General features: G+C 40.8%; 1 protein-coding gene across 1 annotated transcript; it reads left to right on the top strand.

Moving 5' to 3' along the window:
- The first annotated feature begins 2,112 nt into the window (after positions 1-2,112).
- Positions 2,113-6,354, top strand: LOC105915945 (transmembrane protein 229A). Its single transcript, XM_021309959.2, has one exon. The coding sequence runs from the start codon at positions 2,146-2,148 to the stop codon at positions 3,208-3,210; it is 1,065 nt and encodes a 354-aa protein (XP_021165634.2). The 5' UTR covers positions 2,113-2,145; the 3' UTR covers positions 3,211-6,354.
- The last annotated feature ends 13,054 nt before the right edge of the window (positions 6,355-19,408 follow it).

Below are 19,408 nucleotides of genomic sequence, written 5' to 3' on the forward strand. Positions count from 1 at the left end.
TTTAAGCAGTCAGTGCCCCTTTGTGGTTGTTTAGCTGCATGGAGAGCAGCCTCACCTCTACATGACTGGCTGTGTGACTGGAGGCTGTGCAAAGGATTACGGCTTGGATTAAAGTCTTTAGAACAAGCTTAAAGTGATTATGCACACAATCGTACACATGTGTTATCCTCATGCATTATACGGTACCTGATGCAGCGCACATGAACTCCCAGTTGCGACAAACAGGGAATCAGTCGTGTACCCTACAACATCGCCAGACCTTTCTTATTATAAGAGTGCCTGATCGACACGTCAGTTCCCTAGGGTGTTAGAAATAATCAATATTTCTGTCTACAGTGCCTTGCAACCGCATGCAGCCACAAACTGCAGTACATGTTGTTGGGATTTCATGTTATTGTCCAACACAAAGTGGTGCGCTATTGTGAAAGGAAAGGAAAAAAATACTTTTCTTTATCAACAAAAATCTATGTGCATTCGTGTTCAGCCCTGCCTGAGTCAGTCCCTTGTGGGGCCCGTCTTTCGCTGCAGTTACATCCGGAGGCCTTTTGGGGGAATCTCTCTACCAGCTTTGCATGTCAAATATTCTGAACTGGATTTAAATGTGGACTTTGACTGAGCCTTTGCAACACACAATGAATTTGCTTTGATGTAAACACCGGGTCTCCGCCTGTGGTTCTTATGGACTTACGGTGTCCAGCAAACGTTTAGATGTGCATCTCTTTCAATGAACGTGAATGAAGTTATCAGGTCATTAACACGATCGCTATTAGACAGAACTATGTAGACGATCTCAGCATTATTTTATCCATCCATCCATTTTCTAACACGCTTATCCCTTGTGGGGTCATGAGGGGTTGCTGGAGCCGATCTCCAGCTGTCAATGGGCGAGAGGCGGGGTACATCCTGGACAGGTCGCCAGTCTTACGCAGGGCAACACAGAGAGAAACAGGACAAATTCTTGCACACACTCACACCTAAGGAGAATTTAGAGAGGCCAATTAACCTAACAATCATGTTTTTGGACTGTGGGAGGAAGACGGAGTACCCGGAGAGAACCCACGCATGCACAGGGAGAACATGCGGACTCCATGCAGAAAGACCCAGGACTTGAACCCAGGACCTTCTTGCTGTGCCACTGTGCTGCCCCCTTCCTTAATTGTATTTTATTCATTTATCTATTTATTTGCAGCAGGCTCTGTATTTATAGTGGAGGTAGAACCTCCACCCCTGTTTCAGGCCTTTTGTAGACATGGATGCATTTGTCCATCTTCCAGTCCACTTTGGCCCGATTTGCAAAAAAAAAAAAAAAAAAAAGTCCCCACAGCATGATGCTGCCACCACCAATGTTTAATGTTGGGACAAAGCGTTGAGGGTGAACTCTTCGGAGCAGCTTCTTCCACACTTGTTCCTTCTGTTTTGCTTTCAGCGGTCGCCTTCTGCCGCGCGTCTATCTGAATTAGCTCTGTAATGAAATGAGACGATGTAGCCTACTTTGGTTCGGCGTATCCTTACTGGCACTAATCTCGTGTAATCATCATTAATGACTTGTAATTACAGCCGCGTCACGACGTCGCAGCGGGACTGCGTCAGCGTCGAGCGTGCCGCGTTCAAATGCCAGTTAGAAGTTGGTACGAGCCGCCGTGTTTACTTCATCGGCACGAAGTAAATCGTGGTTTTAGCCCCTGTTGCAGCCCGGGCTGCGTCATCATCACGATTCACGACAATCATTGGCAACGTTGTGCATATTAAGCCACCGTGCATTTTTGGCTGTAGATGTATCAAGCTTTTTATTCATTGTGTTTTATGGAGCGTCATTAGTCTCATGTGCGCTGTAAAAGATGTTTATGGAGCATCGACATGGCAAAATGGCTTAATCAGCCATTTTTTTTGCCTTTCAGCGCGAGCTTTAATGAATGGGGAGAGCGCGTGTCAGCGCCACATTGTTTGTTTATAACTCAATCCCGCAGGGTGGGTCTCAACCGGCTTCTTGGTGCTGGCATTTCCGGGTTGCATTAAAGGCACCAGCCCGCTTGACGCTGCATCTCTCGCTTCACTTTGCAGCCGCAGCGGAAAAAAAAAAAAAAAACAATGTCAAGGATAAGGACAAGAGAGACAAGATAGTCCCTCCACACCGAGGAACCGAGCATGGCCAGAGAGGGTCCTCGCATCCGCTCCAAGGAGCGCGCCGCCAGCCTGGTAGCAGCTGCTGCGCCCCGGCAACAGGAACCGCTCGGAGACACCGGGGATGCCGGGGAGTCGTTGCGAGCGCTGCCGAGATGGATGCGGCTGTACCTCTACGGCATGCACGGCGTGACGCTGGATGTCCTGCTCTCCTCTCTGCAGGGGGCTTTAACCAACCCGGACGCCAAGTTGGTGGGCTTCTCCTCGCTGTATCTGTGCGCCATGCACGCACTGACCCACTTCGCGTTGGAGAAGATCTACTCCCAGAAGAAGTGCTTCAGAGGTCGGCCCCTGGTGTTCCACCTGGTCTTTTACCCGTCCGTCTACATCGGACTGCAGATCCTCATCGGGAACGTCAACACGCTGACGGAGCGGGTGAGGGTGGTGTCTGCGACGCAGCTGGTGGTCCACTACGTCCTGGCGTTGTATTTCTCGCAGGTGTTCCACCGGGGGATGGCGCACCTGCGGTATCTCCCCGCCTCCCGCTGCGCCGACCTCTGCCAGAGCATCAGCGGTCCCGACGGTCCTCCGTCGGCCGGACTCCCCGGCTTCGTCCGGTTCCTGTTTTTCGGGATGCACGGCTTTCTGGACGAGGTGCTCTTCACGTCTCTGTTCAACCTGGTGGAGAAATCCGACGGGGGCCTCGGGGGCCACACGTCCCTGTGGTCCTTCCTGATGTACGGCAGCTGCAGCTTTGTGGTGGAGAAGCTCTACTTCCACCTGCACTTCGGCCGAGGCTGGGGGACGTGGCGGCGCCTGCCCATCTACGTCTGCTTCATCTACACCTGGGAGTTGTGCTGGGGGCTGGCGCTGAGGCAGTTTGACGCCTGCTCCTGGGATTACTCTCACTACCCGCACAACTTCATGGGACTCATCACCCTCCTGTACCTGCCGGGCTGGGTGCTGCTGAGTCTGTACCAGGACGTGCTGTCCAACGTCCTGCTGAGAATAAGGCGCACCAGAGACCGAGACTGCGCGAGTGGGGAGAACGGAGAGGTCAACGGACAGCTGGAATCTAAGAAAAACTAACTCTTAATCTGAAAGATGTACCTGACTCCTAAAAGAATGGATTTAGATGTATCTCAGCGACTTAGAGTATCACCAAAAAGTTGATTCGTTTCTGCAATTCCATTCTAAACTCGTTTAATGGCTGACAGGGTAAGACATTCCAAGTATTTGTTAGTTTGGGGAATTATGGCTTCCATCTGACAAATTCCCAAAATTCACCTTCTCAAAAGCCGAGTCGTTGGCAAACAAGCTGACAGTTCGCCAAGTACTGTATCATGGGCATAATAATGGAAAGTTAGGTGGAAGGAAAAATTGCTTATAGGTAATGACACCCTAACTAAGGTTCCCAGAAGATTTGAATATTACATAAGACAAAAAGATTTTTTAATCCTGAATGCTGGCCTAAATAATGAATGAGGTAAGGCAGCTGACTTAGTTGTCCAGTAGGAGGCCACTGAGCACCTCTACAGGGAGGGAAAGCCATAAAACTATTGTTTAAGAATAGTTTTAATGTTCACAGAGTGCTTTATACAAGCAAATTAAGTCAAATGTTGAGTGGAACAAAAAAGTGTTGGGGGGGAAAAGGGGGCCATTGTTAAAGCAGCTTCTTCTGCAGTAATTCATGCTCAGGGGGTGATATAGTCCAAGTGTCTATTTCTGTTAATTTTGATTATTTTTCTCTTACGGTTAACAAAAATAAAATATATTTTTCTCAGAAAGCTTCAATATTTCATTGAGCAAATAAAGCATATTTTTTAGACGGACATGCTGGCCTACACAATCATGGGAAAGACTTGACAGTACAGCTGACTGCCTTTCCACATAAAGGCTAAGGCACAAAAAATAATCGTTAAAGAAGCTGGCTGTTCCCAGAGTGCTCTATCCAAGCATATTAAGGGAAAGTTGAGTGGAAGGAAAATATGTGGTGGGGAAAGGCCGTTTCTAAATGAAAATTCAGCTTCTCTGAAAATTCTATTTTATAAGATTAATTTGAATAAGGGTTTTTCACATATAGGTCGTACGCCCATGTACTGTACAATATATACACATCTCCTATTTTCTGAGAAATAAACACAATAAACACAGAAGACTCGTCATCTTCACGTCGTAATCGTCAATATTAACAGGACACTTGAAATATATCGGATTCTCTGTAACGAATCTATAAAATGCATACATTTCTCTTCAACTGTGTTAGAAACACCCATTATTGTCCCACAGTGGGGAAACTCAGAATTGCTGAAATAAATTAACTTTTTAAGGATACGGGACATTTTTAACATGGACCTGTATAATATATTGAACATTTTCTAATCGTTCACTTTTTTGCTCTCCAATTAAGACCCGTGACTGTTTAAGTAACCTATTTAAAGTCAATTAACTTACTGCCATTTTTATCTTTGCTGTGGGAAAAAAAGGGGGATTTTAATATTAGAACCTTTTATATAAATATATATATATGATTAAAACTGTAACTGTTCATTTTATTATAGAGTTCAGCTGCAGGCCAGGGTCGGCCCAAAGCATCATAGAAAACAAAACTTGTGATACCCGATAGTTTCCATGTTATGCACTTTAAATTACAGCAGTGTGAGTGAATTGTTTTGTTGCTGAATAAGTTGACATTTTAAAAGTAGCCTAAATGTTTTTCCCTACTCCTTTTATATGAGGTGAAATCAGCTAAAATGCAAAAGTGAAAGAAGATGGAGATCATGACTCATCCGATGGTTTCCATCATTTACTGAGCCAGAAATAACTTCGGAAGACAACAAAGTTTCCAAAAGTTATAGTATACTTTATCTCCAGTAGTAACAATGTAGAAATAGTGTGTTTTACTTTGAGTTTGTTAACTATAATAGTGGTTGGATTATATGTAAATTGTGTTTTAATTGGAACAAAGATGATTTAAAGGTGTGATGATGGGTGATGGTGGGAAGGCTTTGTTCAGGGCCCCATACAGCCTTGGCCCGGCTCTGCTGCAGACTTAATTTATGTGTTGTGGGTAGTTTTTAGTCACAGAGAGTCATTCAGCATGTTATAACTCCTACACACCTAGCATGCTAGAACTGTGATTGAAAAAACTATATTAGATTTTTATTTTTATTTTTACACACAAATAGAAACAGACTAAATGCTACCTGATGTTCCAAATTAAGTATTCACAGGATTTAAATTTATGTGTGAGATTCACTTTTTAGAAATAATCTCAATATTTTCCTCAAACCGCATAAAGGCATTAGTTCAGAATGAAGAAGTTCCAGTAAACTGTGACGAGTCGACATCTTACCAGGTGAGATATTAACCTGGTAAGATGTCGAATTATCGTCTTAATGTCACTGGATCAGTAGCCACGAGAAGACATTAACCCAGACATAAATGTAGCAATGGAGCACCTTGAGCAGAAATTGGGAACCAAGTGGGGTTATCCTGTGAATTTTTCATGAACCAAACTTTGCTGGAGTGCCTTCCCGTGCAAACAAGAGATTCAATTAAACAAAACCTGACTCCTTTACTCAGCTACAGCTGTGGGTCCCAGCATCCCGGACCCATTATAAAGGGAAGAGTTAGACCTGTGGGGTAAGGGGGGGGGGGGGGGCTTAGTAATGAAAAATGTATTCCCTTCTACAACTGAGACAAAAACATTGGTGTACATTTGATGTTTTTTTAATAAGAAAGTAGCTTTCCTTCCTGTTTATGATTTAGCAGATGCATTTAGAAGTACAATTGTCCCAGTTACTCAAAAGTCTTGTCTAAATTATTGAATTTCTTAGAGCACTGAAGCTGGTTTGATGATTGGGTCTTCTTTGTTTTGTAACTTTTTTTGGAAATCTGCTTGTGGTGGACTTGGCAGCGTCACCGATGTTCTGTAACGCTTCAAATATTTACACCATTTACTGCATGAGTCGATGATTTTGCACATCCTAAGCATATTCCCTGACCGCATAACTGTTCTGTAGTCATACTGTAAATTTGTTTGAGCACTTTTCTTTTTTGAAGAAAGGCCAAAATGAGCTTGAAAAACACATGAAAAGTTTGAGCAACGTACAAAAAAAAAAGAATCTTACCAACAGCATGCACTGTCTTAAATATTTTTTATTAAATCTGAAAAACTTCCTGTTGCAACATGTGCTTATTGACTTTATTATTAAAAATCTGTTGTCATCAGTGTTTCGAGAGACTCTGTCAACAAACCCACTTTCAAGTAAAAATCTGTTTGCGTAGCAAGTTGAACCAGTTGGTTCGGCTTTCACTTTCGGCCGTTATCTGTTTTGTTGAACCATCAAATATAAACCACAAAATCACATGCCACCCCGTCACAAGCTGTTCTCAACTATACCATAGCCCTGCATGGTAAAGACGTGTAAAAGGCCAGTTTTTATTGAAGTAGCATCATCTCTAAAATAGGTGTATCTATGACAAACTAGTGTAAGAGAGGTTTGGACAATAACTACACTGCAAAAACAGAACTAAGTAAGTAAGTAAAATTTTTGTGAAATTAGTGTATTTATCCTTGATTTGAGCAGGTAAATAAGACTATTTGCCAATGGAATAAGATTTTTCCACTTCAAATAGGAACAATTCATCTCCATAATCTTATTTCAAGTGCAGGATGTCTAATTATCTTATTTTAGGGGTAAAGATACTCATTCCATTGGCAGATAATCTTATTTACTGGCTCTAATCAAGGACAAATAGACTAACTTTAAGAACATTTTACTTGTTTTTAGATCCGTTTTTGCAGTGAACAAGTGGCTCTAGAGTGTAACAAAAGATAAATAGATGGAAAAGCACCTCATGTCCGGCGTTAAGTGAGCTGGAGGATCCGTGATGCAGCTGTGGGACCGGTTCTGCTCCACAGACCCTGGGATGACAGCATCAAACCTTCTCTGACATGCCTGGGACATTTTACACAACAACCTGTCGGCTTTTTCCAGGAGTCTTTCAATCAACAAATCAGGAGCAAGGGAAGAACCTCTAGAGCCGGTTGTTGTGACATCTGAGGGTTAACAGGACTCCATAACCAAAATTTACCTGAATCCTTTTAAGCAGCTTTATCAAGAGTCCTAACTAGCTCTGGAGTGGCTGTATGCTCAGCGTGTGCACTTTGTAAAGCTAAATAATGACAGGGGAATAAGACTGCAGGTAAACATCGTTCTCTTTACGGTGCCTTGGAGATCCCCACTAACCTGGGCAAGCATTCAGCCAGCACCCAACCCAAGGGAGGCCTGGCGGGTACCCTGGTGACTTTCAGCAAAACTTCACCGCGCCTCACAGCGGGAACACAGGAACTACCTAATCAAGGCCCATTAGCGGCCACAAACTGATCTAGCACACTGATGTGTAAGCATGACATGGTTCCAGGCATACACGGACAGGAAGTGAGGTGAAGCAGTTTAGCTCGCCATTACTCCGCCTTCAGCAACTTAAAGGCTTTCTCTACAGAACCCGTACCGGTTTATCACCTACTGAAGCTATAAATAATCCGCTCGAATAGGGGTCATTATTTATCTCAAGTGCATAGCCTGAATAGTGTAAGAGTAAGGAAACCGCTGTGATGTTATCCAGCAGTTGCTGTCTGGGTTGGTTAGGAGCCTGAAGCGCCATATTTGGACAAAGGGATGACTCTGTGAAAGGTGATACTTTGAAACAGGCTGAACAAAAAGCACATAGTGGATATTTGAGGCCTGATATCTGCTCATCTAAAACACAGTGTACAGCACGACTCTCTGCTACTGTCTGCTAAACCAAACTGAGTGCTAGACAATGTCTCAAGACGGTTGTCTAGCACTAATTTACAACCGTGTGAAGCAACACGTGTATCGGTGCATGCACAAAAGTGCCCCAGCTATTAAGGGCTGCTCTGTGTCTTGATCAGTAAGAAGCTTTCCACATAAAAAAAACATATATATGTATCTCATTAAAACACGATGTGAGCGTTGGAATCCGAAGTCACATTCCTTGTTTGTACCCACAAACTTGGTGAATAAAGTTGATTCTGGTCCTGATTCTGATCGTCGAGTCTGCAAAACAGTGTTTGTCACACATTAAAGAAGCAAGATTTCTGACATGTCCTATTATTAAGATTTATTTAGGATCGAGCAAACGCAGCAATTATTATGATACCAATAATTAATAAAGTATAGTCATACAAACATTATGTACACTTATAAACAATCGCTCTAATTTGTACTCTCCAATCTCTCTAGTTATTTCAAGTGAAACATTCATTTGACATAAAGAGGTTCAACTTTATTGAACAACACACCACACTCACGTTCAGGTTTTGACATGATTATCGTGAAGCAATATCTAAGCAGGCCCGATCATGAACTAACTGATCAGTTGCTCCAGCTCCCTCCTCACTGTGATGCTCAACCTAGTGGTAATTATAATCTATGTGTCATGGCTTGTGGGTTTGTCACGAGACCAAAGTGCAGACAGGAACCCGGGAGCAGCAAAGCAAGTTAAGGATTTTGCTGAAAACGAGAAACGGCACTCGCGTGCAATGCACGAGGACAGGAAGGACAGAAAGTACAGGAAGAGGACCGGGTGGGACATAATGAAGAAAGCAGCGGTGCAAAATGGAAACCAGGGAGCTTAAATACAGAGGAGGAGGGATCAGTGAGAGATGGATCTAATGAGGAGAACACTGATCAGCTGAGGGATAGTACGGAGCAGAGGGAACTGGGAGAAGAAGACCGGTTACACACAAAGCACAAAACAAACTACAAGACCAACACTCATAAGAGAAAAAAACTAAAATGCGAAAGCCAGAACACAAGCAATAAGTAAGAAACTCAACACAAAGGAGCAAACTAATATGATAGGACCTAAACAGCAATAAACATAGAGGAATGAACTGGATATGATTTCATGAGTTTATATGACATCCTGCTTCCAGTGGTTGTTGTTCTTACCCCTGTTAGGACCAGCCAAGTCCTATGAAATGTGAAAGATCTTGACTTTTGACCAGACCAAACACGTGACCATGTGCTGGTAGATGTTATTTTATGTGGTCACATAACCCCGTTTCCTGACAGCAGACTATCAGTAGATGATTGACAATAAAGGGATTTGTGTTTTTCCAAGACAATAAAAAAGGCTGATATTTCACAATTTAACACACACACCAGTTGGGCTTTGATCCGACTTTTAACAATCCTGAATTGAACATTGACGTCGGTAAAGCAAGGTCGTTCCTTTCATTTTGCTTCACTGCAAGGTAAAAGCTTTGCTTTGGGGAGGAAAAAAGGTGAAGGAGAATTTGTGCAGGTTCTCACTGTGGACAGACGCACTACTGCGTAAAAAAAAAAATAATAATCAAAACCCCTGGGTGCGTCAACTGGAACAAGCGCAGCGCCAGGAGGAAGAAAAAGGTTCAATATGTTGATTTAGGGAATACAGGGTGAGTCCAGGGGAGGAAATACAAACACTGTTGCCACCAATATTGTTTTGCTTAATTTACATATGCAGTCAAATCATAGGCAAATATCCACTGGGGGTAATACTGCCTCACACACCAAACACCTCTGATACAGCGTGGTGCCTGGCTGTTGCTGATTTATTCTGCCTGTTGCAGCTGCATAGAAGGAAAACACTAAATGAAAGGTGGAAAAACGCGTTTGTTTTGTTCGTGGGTTTTTCCCTTCTGATTAATGCTGGCTGTTCTTTATTAAATTACGCTTTAAATTGTCAGATTAGAATGGAATTACTGATCATTTGTCCAACAGTGAGAAGAATAAAGATCGGTTCGGCGACAAAAGCTTCGTCCCGCTTCGTCCCGTTACTTAACTATACGATTTAACTGATTTACATTCAGACTGGATGCAATAGACCAACTCGAAAGTGGGCACAGTTGTGAAGTGTAAGGAATATGATACATGGTTTGCATTTTTTTTTTTTTTTTTGCAAAAAACAGTGCGATGAAGATTAAGCAACAAAGCAGACATGTCAAGGAAGAAGCTGTGGAGAACTTCTGGGTTAGCTTAAAGCCACACGGCGCTCTGTCCTATCCATCACGTGAAATTGAGTCGAGCATGGCACGACTGCAAACGGCTCGCCAACTAAACCAATGAGCATGGTTAGTATTAAGGAGAAAAGCCGCCGTGACACTTCTGGAGGAGCTGCGGGGTTTCATCAGCTCCGATGAAAGAAGCTGTATATGGAAAAGGTACGAGTAGTGCCCTCTGCAACTTCCATTTTTGTGCAAGAGTGGCAAGAAAAAAGCCATTTTGGCTGAAAGAAGGCCAAAAGTAGTCTCGTTTGCTGTTTGCAATAAGACGCGTAGGGAACACGACAAACATGCAGAAGACGCGCTCGGATTTGACTTGAACCTTTTGGACCTACATGCAACAATCTGTGTGCTATAACTAACACTGCACAGAGCATCCCCATAGTAAAACATGGTGGATGCAGTATTATGCTGTGGAGAGGTTTTCCTTGGAATGGTTCTCAGGGGTCACACTGCAAAAACAGAACTAAAAATAAGTAAAATATTCTTGAAATGAGTGTATTTGTCCTTGATTTGAGCTGGTAAATAAGATTACCTGCCAATGGAAAGAGTAGTTTTACCCCTAAAATAAGATAATTAGATATAATGCACTTGAAATAAGTTGATGGAGATGAGTTATTCCTATTTTAAGTGCAAAAATCTTATTCCATTGGCAGATTATCTTATTTGCCTACTCAAATAAAGTACAAATACACTCGTTTCAAGAAAATTTTAACTTATTTTTAGGTAAGTTTAGTCTGTTTTTGCAGTGCACCAACCTTTTTGAAACTGAGAGGAGAAACTGAGTAAAATGAATTTTTAGCTGCAGCTCACTGGTGGGATGTGCTAGTTATAGAAGAGACTCGTAGGCGCCACACGTGGTCAGAGGGGGATACCTGGTGCCCACGACCCATAAAATCACACAACATCCAAGTAAAATACAGTAAATTTGAGGTTTTAATGCAAAAACAGTTTAAGGGTTATGAAGACTGTAGGGAGGTAGTTCGATTTAGTTGGACAAGCCCCTGCGCCATCATCCCTCCTCCCTGAACAGGTTCCAGTAACATCCACTGGACCTACCGTCTTTGTCTCACTACACCGTTGTATTTCACGTCAGTGGAGGTCCGAATCAATGATGCGCCATGTTACTTGATCAGCACTGTCAGCACTGTCCCCCTCGTCCTGCCGGATCTTCCTTAACTCGGTCAGCATCACTGATGGTTCTGGACCCAGGGGGGGGGGATGCATGAAACAAACGGTAAACCTTACTGGTGCTTTGCTTTAAACACGTTAAAGTGTGCATGTAGGGTAAGGTGAGAGGAGAAGAAAAGGCGGGTACCCCTGGTTCTGTGTGTGTGTGTGTGTGTTGGGGGTTTACCTCCTCAGCAGGATGCTGTTACATGAAAGAAACCAAACTCGCCAGAAAAAAGGATCCCCTGAGTGGAATCCCTTCGCCACAGCGATGGAAGACGTAACCTAAGACGGGCCTAATCTCACCGAGTGCCCCGTTCAAACGGATCACGTCTTTTAACGCAATAGAAGGAGCGCTGTTCGTGATGTTGACACTGATAGTTATTTATTTATTTGTTTTCTGTTGCCAAAAATAACTGCACTGCCAGAAGACCAGGAGGACAAGCAAGGGCAATATCCTGCAATACCATGATTACAAACTATAAATCTACACCAGACCAATGAAATCTACTTTAAGATAGAAAACCTTTACTAGAATCCAGTAGACAGTTGTCCGTTAGGCTTCCTGACTGGCACACATTCAGTCTAGATGTTTTTCCATCCTGAGCATTGCAAATATTATTTCAAGATATATGTCTCTATGAGCTTTGCTTCTCTGGCTTGCTATCTTTTTGGGTGAAAGGCCATTTTTAGGTCTGTTTGCAGTTATGCCGTATTCTTTTTTATTTTTAAATGATAGCTTGCACAGTGCATGTTTCATAACATTACCTTCAACCAAACTTTTAATCTGATCAACCTTCTCCCTGTCTTCCTTGGTTTCCATGATACTCCATTTGCTACTTAAAAGATGTCTGTAGGCTGTTGGCTGTGCTGGATTTTAAAAATGCATGGTCACATGTGAACGACACATTTATTTCCCACACATTTTTCCCCCTCCCACGTCACAATTATATAATACTTTATGCTAGTCTGTCGCATACAATTCCAATTAAAGAAATGGACATTTAGATTTGTGTAAAATTGTGAAAAGGTTCAATGTGTGTGAATGCTTTTCCTTTTACCAGATTGGATCAGATTACAATAGATTAGATCACAGTAGATTAGATTAGGTTAGATTAGATTAAACTAGATTACTATTAGATTAGTAGTTATTGTCACCTCCCTAAAAGCTTTACCTAGAACCACCAAAACATGCGCTGGTGATTTATTTAAAATACATTTTCTGAATATCTGATTTTAATATAGCATAACACAGCAAAGCTGCTGCCTTTGTTAGTGTTTAAAAATCACAAATCTTGATTTTGAAAAAAATAAAACCTTCACTTATTTTATGTATTTATTTTTCTCATTATGGAATTTTTATAGTATTGTTTTTATGTGTGAGTGCACTGTGACAGCCATGGTTTGGACTAAGCAGCAGCCTGTCTGTACCAAGATACCTTTCCTTTGGGACAATGAAGTCCATCATGATCACTGTGTCCTGTAGTAGAAACCGAGCAAACGGTACAATGCTGCCACCTTGTGGTCACACTGAAACTAACAAGGCAGTTGGATTTATTATCCACTGGAGGGCCAAAGCTTGCATATACTGCTGATGAAAGGTTCAAGACAACTTGATAAAGAATATTTATTAAAATAATATATATATATATATATATATATATATATATATATATATATATATATATATATATATATATATATATAAATATATATATATAAAAGGTTCAAGACAACTGGTTGTCATTTGATATGATCATCAACCACAGACCGCTCCTCTTTATTTATAATACTGGCTGACAGCTTTTTTTTTTTTGGCTGATATTTGTTTGTACACAAAATAAATAGAAACTGAAATATGCCCAGTACTGTTTTTTCTGTTCTGATAACACTATGGCCAAATAGTTCCTGTTTTGTTTGTTTGTTTGTTTTTTGTTGTTGTTGTTTTTTTGTAGTTAGTTAGGTAATGTAGTTCCTTTATTGACCAATAATGTTTTCAAAAATTAATTTGTTGATCATGTTGAAGTAAATCAGGTGATCCATTGTGAAAAATTCACTTTTTGCACGTTTTTGTACTTCCATTTGGGTCTTTACTGCTTCCAGAAACAGTCCAAGCACTAAACTTAAACACCCAGTGGTATTGTCGGCATTAAGTAAATGTTTTTTAGAAGACAAGCCTTTTTGAAAAACTTCCCATTATCACATCACAGTCGGTGGGCTCTGCCCCTCACCTAGCAGCCCCAGGCGAGTGTCTTGGCTTCTTATTTTTTACCAGATTCTTCCGACCTTAAACAGCCATAACACCTCATTACACAAACCAACACCTTATAAAAACCTAACACTCACAGTCAGATGTTTAAGAAGATGTAACAGGACAGTTAAAACACTGCAGAAATGTTTCGCTTTTGCTACCAACCATATAGAAACCACTTGATGCATCTTTGCTGGTTTTTCTGGAGGCTCCACTTCTTCATCTTCTGGGTCTGACTCACAGATGTGCTGTTATACCATTGTACATGTTTGCACCCATTTTCCATGTACAAAGCACGAGTGTAAAACATTGAGTTGGGGGGGCGGCAGCCAGCTACAGTTTATTTGCATAGAAGTGAAAGATCCCTAAAACAACTCTTTCTCAAAGAAGCTCAAAATAGGCTAAACTGCGGAGGTGAAATCTCATTATCTGACAATATTTTTGTACAAAAAATCAAATGAACATGCTTTGTATAGCCTGTAGACTTATCCTAAATATTTTAAAGGAAGCATAATAGACCACCTTTAAGCATTTCTATATCCTAAAAAAGCTAAACGACAACTTATGACTTGATATAGCTTTACTTTTAAACATTACAACAGACACCTTTGTGTTTTTCTGGGCAAAATAATTAATAATTAGGTTAGTGACTGCAAGAGAGGACCTTGCAATGTCTAAATGATGACGAGGTACTATGATAATCTTACTGCGTTTCAGATTAGTTCACCTAGTTATTTTTCAAAGTCTGACATTGCAGTTGTTGTACTTAAATTCCCTATTAAAGAGGAAACTTCAACAAACACTATGTATATTAACTATGAGAAAGATTGTCAAAATAATTTCTACATTTTCAAATCCACGTAAACTGAAGCCCACCGTGACAAAACAAATGTTTAGAGGATTGAAACTGATTTTTTTTAACCCAAGTATGTTGCACCTACTCAAAAGTGGTGGTTTGATCATGCTGTTGACCAGATTTCATGGAATAATGATAAAAGAGGACCAAAGTTTGCAGTTTAATCTCAAACCAACAGCTAGATGGTTTCAACTTGGACACAACTGAGTAATCAAACAGAAAAACGATCCCAAACACACACAGAAATGTTTTTAGAATGGATAAAAAAGGGTGAAATTGATCTTATAGAATGATCATGACCTCATCCAAAACTAACCCAAACTAATGATTATAAATAAACTGCCAATTATGTTAAGAAGAGGAGTCAAATAGCCCGATGGCTACAACAACAAAAAAATTAGCCGTCTCGCTAATTGACATCTAATCATGTAGGGGAAATGTGTGCGTGTATTTGATCCTGCATAAAACACTATGACTTGCGTGTTCCAGAGAAAATCTCATTCTTGCAACCTTTAATTCATTTATAAAAAAGAAATCAATCAAAGAAATCCTGAAACGGTTAAAGGCCGCGATTTTCCTGTCCATGATGTTTGTTTCGTTGTTTTCTATCCTTCGGACAGATCGAGCCGCTAAATGCTTTTTTTACTTTAACCGCCGAACAAACATGGGCAAATGTGGAGGAAGTGCTATTGTGGCTCAGTCCAGCTGGGATCTTCAAAGGTTTGCTTCCTTTTTTTTTTTTTTTCCCCACCCCTCACCAATCAAGCCTATGTTTGTTCATTGTCTTCACTTGATTTCAAAACAGACTACCACCTCTTGCATGGGACAACCCATTTGGCTGACCCCGTCGCGACATTTCCATAAAACAATGGGAAGAGATCCGAAAAGGCGGGCATGATTAAACATTCATGAAGAAGCCTGTAAGGGATGTCTTCCTCAGGAGTACAAAAATATAATATTCATGTTGCCCCCCGCTCCTTCTATCTCTCATAGTCACAAAAATGGGTCAAATAAATGTTTTAGCTGCAGGCTAACAAAGTGTTCTGATGCATTCATACACGGCCTTGTAGGGATGTCATAATCCAAATAGGCCCCTTTTATGAGTTTTATGGGGAATTTTAATCCAAAAAAAAAAAGACAGAATTTGATTAAGGAAGTAAAAGATTCACTCGTGCACATGGCAAACTGCAATATGTTGGCCGGTCACATAAAATAGGCCAAAAATGCCCTGAAGTTTGCGACATCAACCGGACATAATGGGGGAAAATACTTTTGCAGGATGGAAAAGTTGTCAATCAACCTTCTTAATTGAAAGATTTTAGAGTAAATTAGACGCCGGTTGCTTTGCACAAGCTACAGCGTCTGCTTTCAGTTCACTTCTTGTCACTGTTGAAGCGAAGCGCATACCAACCGGTATCAGCCGTCTGTGTCATTGAAATTCAGTGAATAGCATGCCAGTGTCCTTGTCATGTGAATGCGCGCGGCTTTTACTTCCTCCCTCAAATTGGGACCTTTTTTTTTCTTTGGAAAGGTCCAGAACAAAGTTAGGAAAAATGAGTTTCACGAACCAAAAGGAAGTGAATCCAGCTAAGTTCCCTGTAAAGTGAGGAAGACTGTGGAGGGTGGGGGGGGGGGAGGGGGTAATGGTGTTTTAACTGGTTTTGTGTACTGTATTCATCATCACACATCACCAACTCGTGTCAAGAATTTCAAATCGAAACCCTGAAATAAAAAGGGGGACTCTTTCTAAGAAATCTCCCATCAATTTAGTAGTTTTCTTCTGAGAGCTTTGCCTTCATTTTTAGCAGTATCATTTCTCCCGAGCTGAACATGACATCATGTTCACTTCGTCTGACTGGGGAAAGGTTGAGTCACAGCGATGGTCACATAGCTGAGCTTGTATAGGTGGAGTAAGGCAGCGTTTTCCTCAGGTGTTTCAGCACCTGTCGTACGGGTTTTTCAGGTCTGACAAGGAGCAAATGCTGGCCTCCGACCAGTTTAGGAAAATGCAAGACATCTGCTGAATGTATGCAAGAGGTTCATCCGCAGAACTGGGTCAGATTTGACCGAGAGTGAAAAAGAATCTACTCAAGAAACACGAGTAATAATTAATAATCAAAACAAAATTAGTTCTTACCCAAAAAAAAAAAAAAAAATGCTAAACTCATACAAGGGGTTTGTTACTAAAAAAAAAAAAAAAAAGACATGGGATATCCTCAGATGAATATGCAAACAAGGAAATACAGTCCTATGGACAAACAGTGTGTGAACAAAACTGTATTGTTCCGATTTTTTTATTTTTTTTTTCAATACTCCAACTGCGTTGAGTAATACTGAGGGCAGGAACAGACCTGCATCTCAGTGGAAAGATTTGTTCAAACTCTCTGCCAGGGTAGAAGCAATTTAATTACGTTTGAGGAGGGGAGCGTCACAATACGTTTTTTTAAATGGGTGGCCACTGTCGATCTGTTGGGAATAGCGCTCTGGAAACAAAAACAGAACAAAAACATAAGGCGTGCTCCGATGTTGCAGGGGCAGCGAGCCCGGCCCATGTACGGGGGCTCTTGTCAGTTCTTCACATGATTCGGCTGACCCAGGTTCCTTTACGGCCTGAGGTCTTATCCCCTCTCTCTTAAACCCCCTTTCCCTGTCAGCCTACTTTGAAAAAAAATCAACCACTAGTGCCACAAAAAAACACAAAATCAATATTTAAAGAATAAAAAAAACACAATGACAAAAACCTGTAAAAGAACCTCAGAATTTATACTGTGCTGTCATATTGAGGGGTGTCAGTCGGGCAGCTATTATGGGGGGAAAAAATGTATAAATTAAGAAACAAATGTTGAAAGTTGAGGTTTTAACTCCTATTTAAAAATACAGTACATCACAGACTGTCTGTTTAAGGCAGGGCCAGTGGACAAGCCAGTAAATATATGGGAGCCACTGGCCCCCCGGCCCATCGTTTTAGTGCCGCCTCTGATTTGAGGTTAACATGTCTCTTTTGACTAGTTGTGTTCAATTATCTAGCTGTTTCATTGATATTAAGGAGCACAATAATTGGACATGTGCTAACAGCATAAAATGTTTAAAGACTACCTTAAAATAGTAAATACGACATAAACATGTGAATACATCGACACAAAACTACACTTCTGCTCCTATTAATTGTGATTGTTTAGCCCTATATTTCAAGGCTGTACGCGTACGGATCAGAATAGCGAATCAGAACAAAATCCCACGTCTCAAACAGCTTCGGTTGGTGAGTCTAACCGAGCATGTTGCTGTGCTACAAACACCCCGAGGTGCTTCATTAAAACGTGCACAAACCAGACACACCGCCTTTGTTTGATGAAACTGCCTCAACATTACTGATTCAGAGCTTACAAACGTAATTTCAAACAATTATATATCACGCCCAGCCAACATTTCTGTAAGTGGCCAATCTGGACAGGCAATTGGTTAAATAATGGCTCAAGATGGGAATGTTGAAAGCTTACTACTGATTGGTCAACGTTAATTGCCTGTATTTGATGCAGCATCATTTTGGGTAATGACTTGTGCAAATTTAATTAATTTTTTTTTTTTTATTCCCTTTGGAATTAAAATTAACACAAATGCCTAACTGGCAAAACAAATTTAATTTCCTCAACCAAAGTGGGTCCGATACAGGAAGCCCATTGAGAGCCCGGGCCCGCTTAGTACCAAACCCTTATATAGGAAATTCTTAACCAATCTGTAAAATCTGACCCAATCTGTATAATATGATTGAATTTGACTTTGTAAAGTGCCTTGAGATGACATGTTTCATGAATCTTCTTCTGTACAATTGCTTTCAAAATAAGGCACTGCATTCACGTAACTGTGCTTTGATTTGTAATGCCTCCTTTTATTAAAAGACTGCATATGTTACATGACACACTGCAAAAACGGATCTAAAAATAAGTAAAATATTCTTAAAGTTAGTGTATTTACCCTGGCTTTGAGCAGGTAAATAAGATTATCTGCCAATGGAATGAGTATTTTGACCCCCAAAATAAGATAATTAGACATCCTGCACTTCAAATAAGATGATGGAGATGAGTTGTTCTTATCTTAAGTGCAAAAATCTTGTTCCATTGGCAGATCATCTTATTTACCTGCTCTAAATCAAGGACAGATACACTCATTTTGAGAAGATTTTACTTATTTCTAGTTAAGTTTTTGCAGTGCATAGTTGGGGGTAGGTTCTTATAAGTTCTTGAACTTCTACCTACTCCTTTTGAGCACTACTAAAATGTCTTAACATCTCAATGTAAATCTTACTTGTATTTTTGCTCAAAGAAATTGAAAATAATTTAAAAAAAATTTTTTTTAAATAAAATTGAATTGAATTGAATTCAAACAGGCCTGAGCAAAATAAAATGGGAGACTACATACCCGTGTTGGTTGGGTCAAGTTAAAGCTTGACCCAAATATTCACTTTAGAGCATACATGTCAGATTAGGCCTTGTTGTCCTTAAGGCAAACTTCACTAAGTGGAGCATTAATAATTTTGCTTTATTTGCAGGCTATTAATAGCTGATTGTAAATGCAAATAACATTTCAAGTAGGAGAGAAAAAAAACAAATAATGTTTAAAATTTCAGCAAGGAGAACTTTTCACCTTTCAGAAATTTAATTGAAAAGTTGTTATTTAATCATTATTTTATACGCCAAAAATACACTTAAGCCTTCTCTGTGACCTTTTAAACATTGATACGCTTGTGGGATTATATTTCCTGCTGAGTTTAATAATTCTCCTTTTCTTGAAGCTTTACGACATATGCGCGGCTTCACCTTATTCCTTATCTCCTCCCAATTCTGTGCACATTCCTGCCAGAACAAGCCACTGGTGGACAGGATCAAACCATCTCTGCGGGGGACGCCCCACGTTCTTAATCGACGCGTTGTGA

The sequence above is a fragment of the Fundulus heteroclitus genome, chromosome 17 (genome assembly GCF_011125445.2).
Source record: "Fundulus heteroclitus isolate FHET01 chromosome 17, MU-UCD_Fhet_4.1, whole genome shotgun sequence".
NCBI classification, from domain to species: Eukaryota; Metazoa; Chordata; class Actinopteri; order Cyprinodontiformes; family Fundulidae; genus Fundulus; species Fundulus heteroclitus.

What these genes read in the sequence shown, in the direction of transcription:
- LOC105915945 (XM_021309959.2), top strand. Translation starts at nt 2,146, where the DNA reads ATGGCCAGAGAGGGTCCTCGCATCCGCTCCAAGGAGCGCGCCGCCAGC.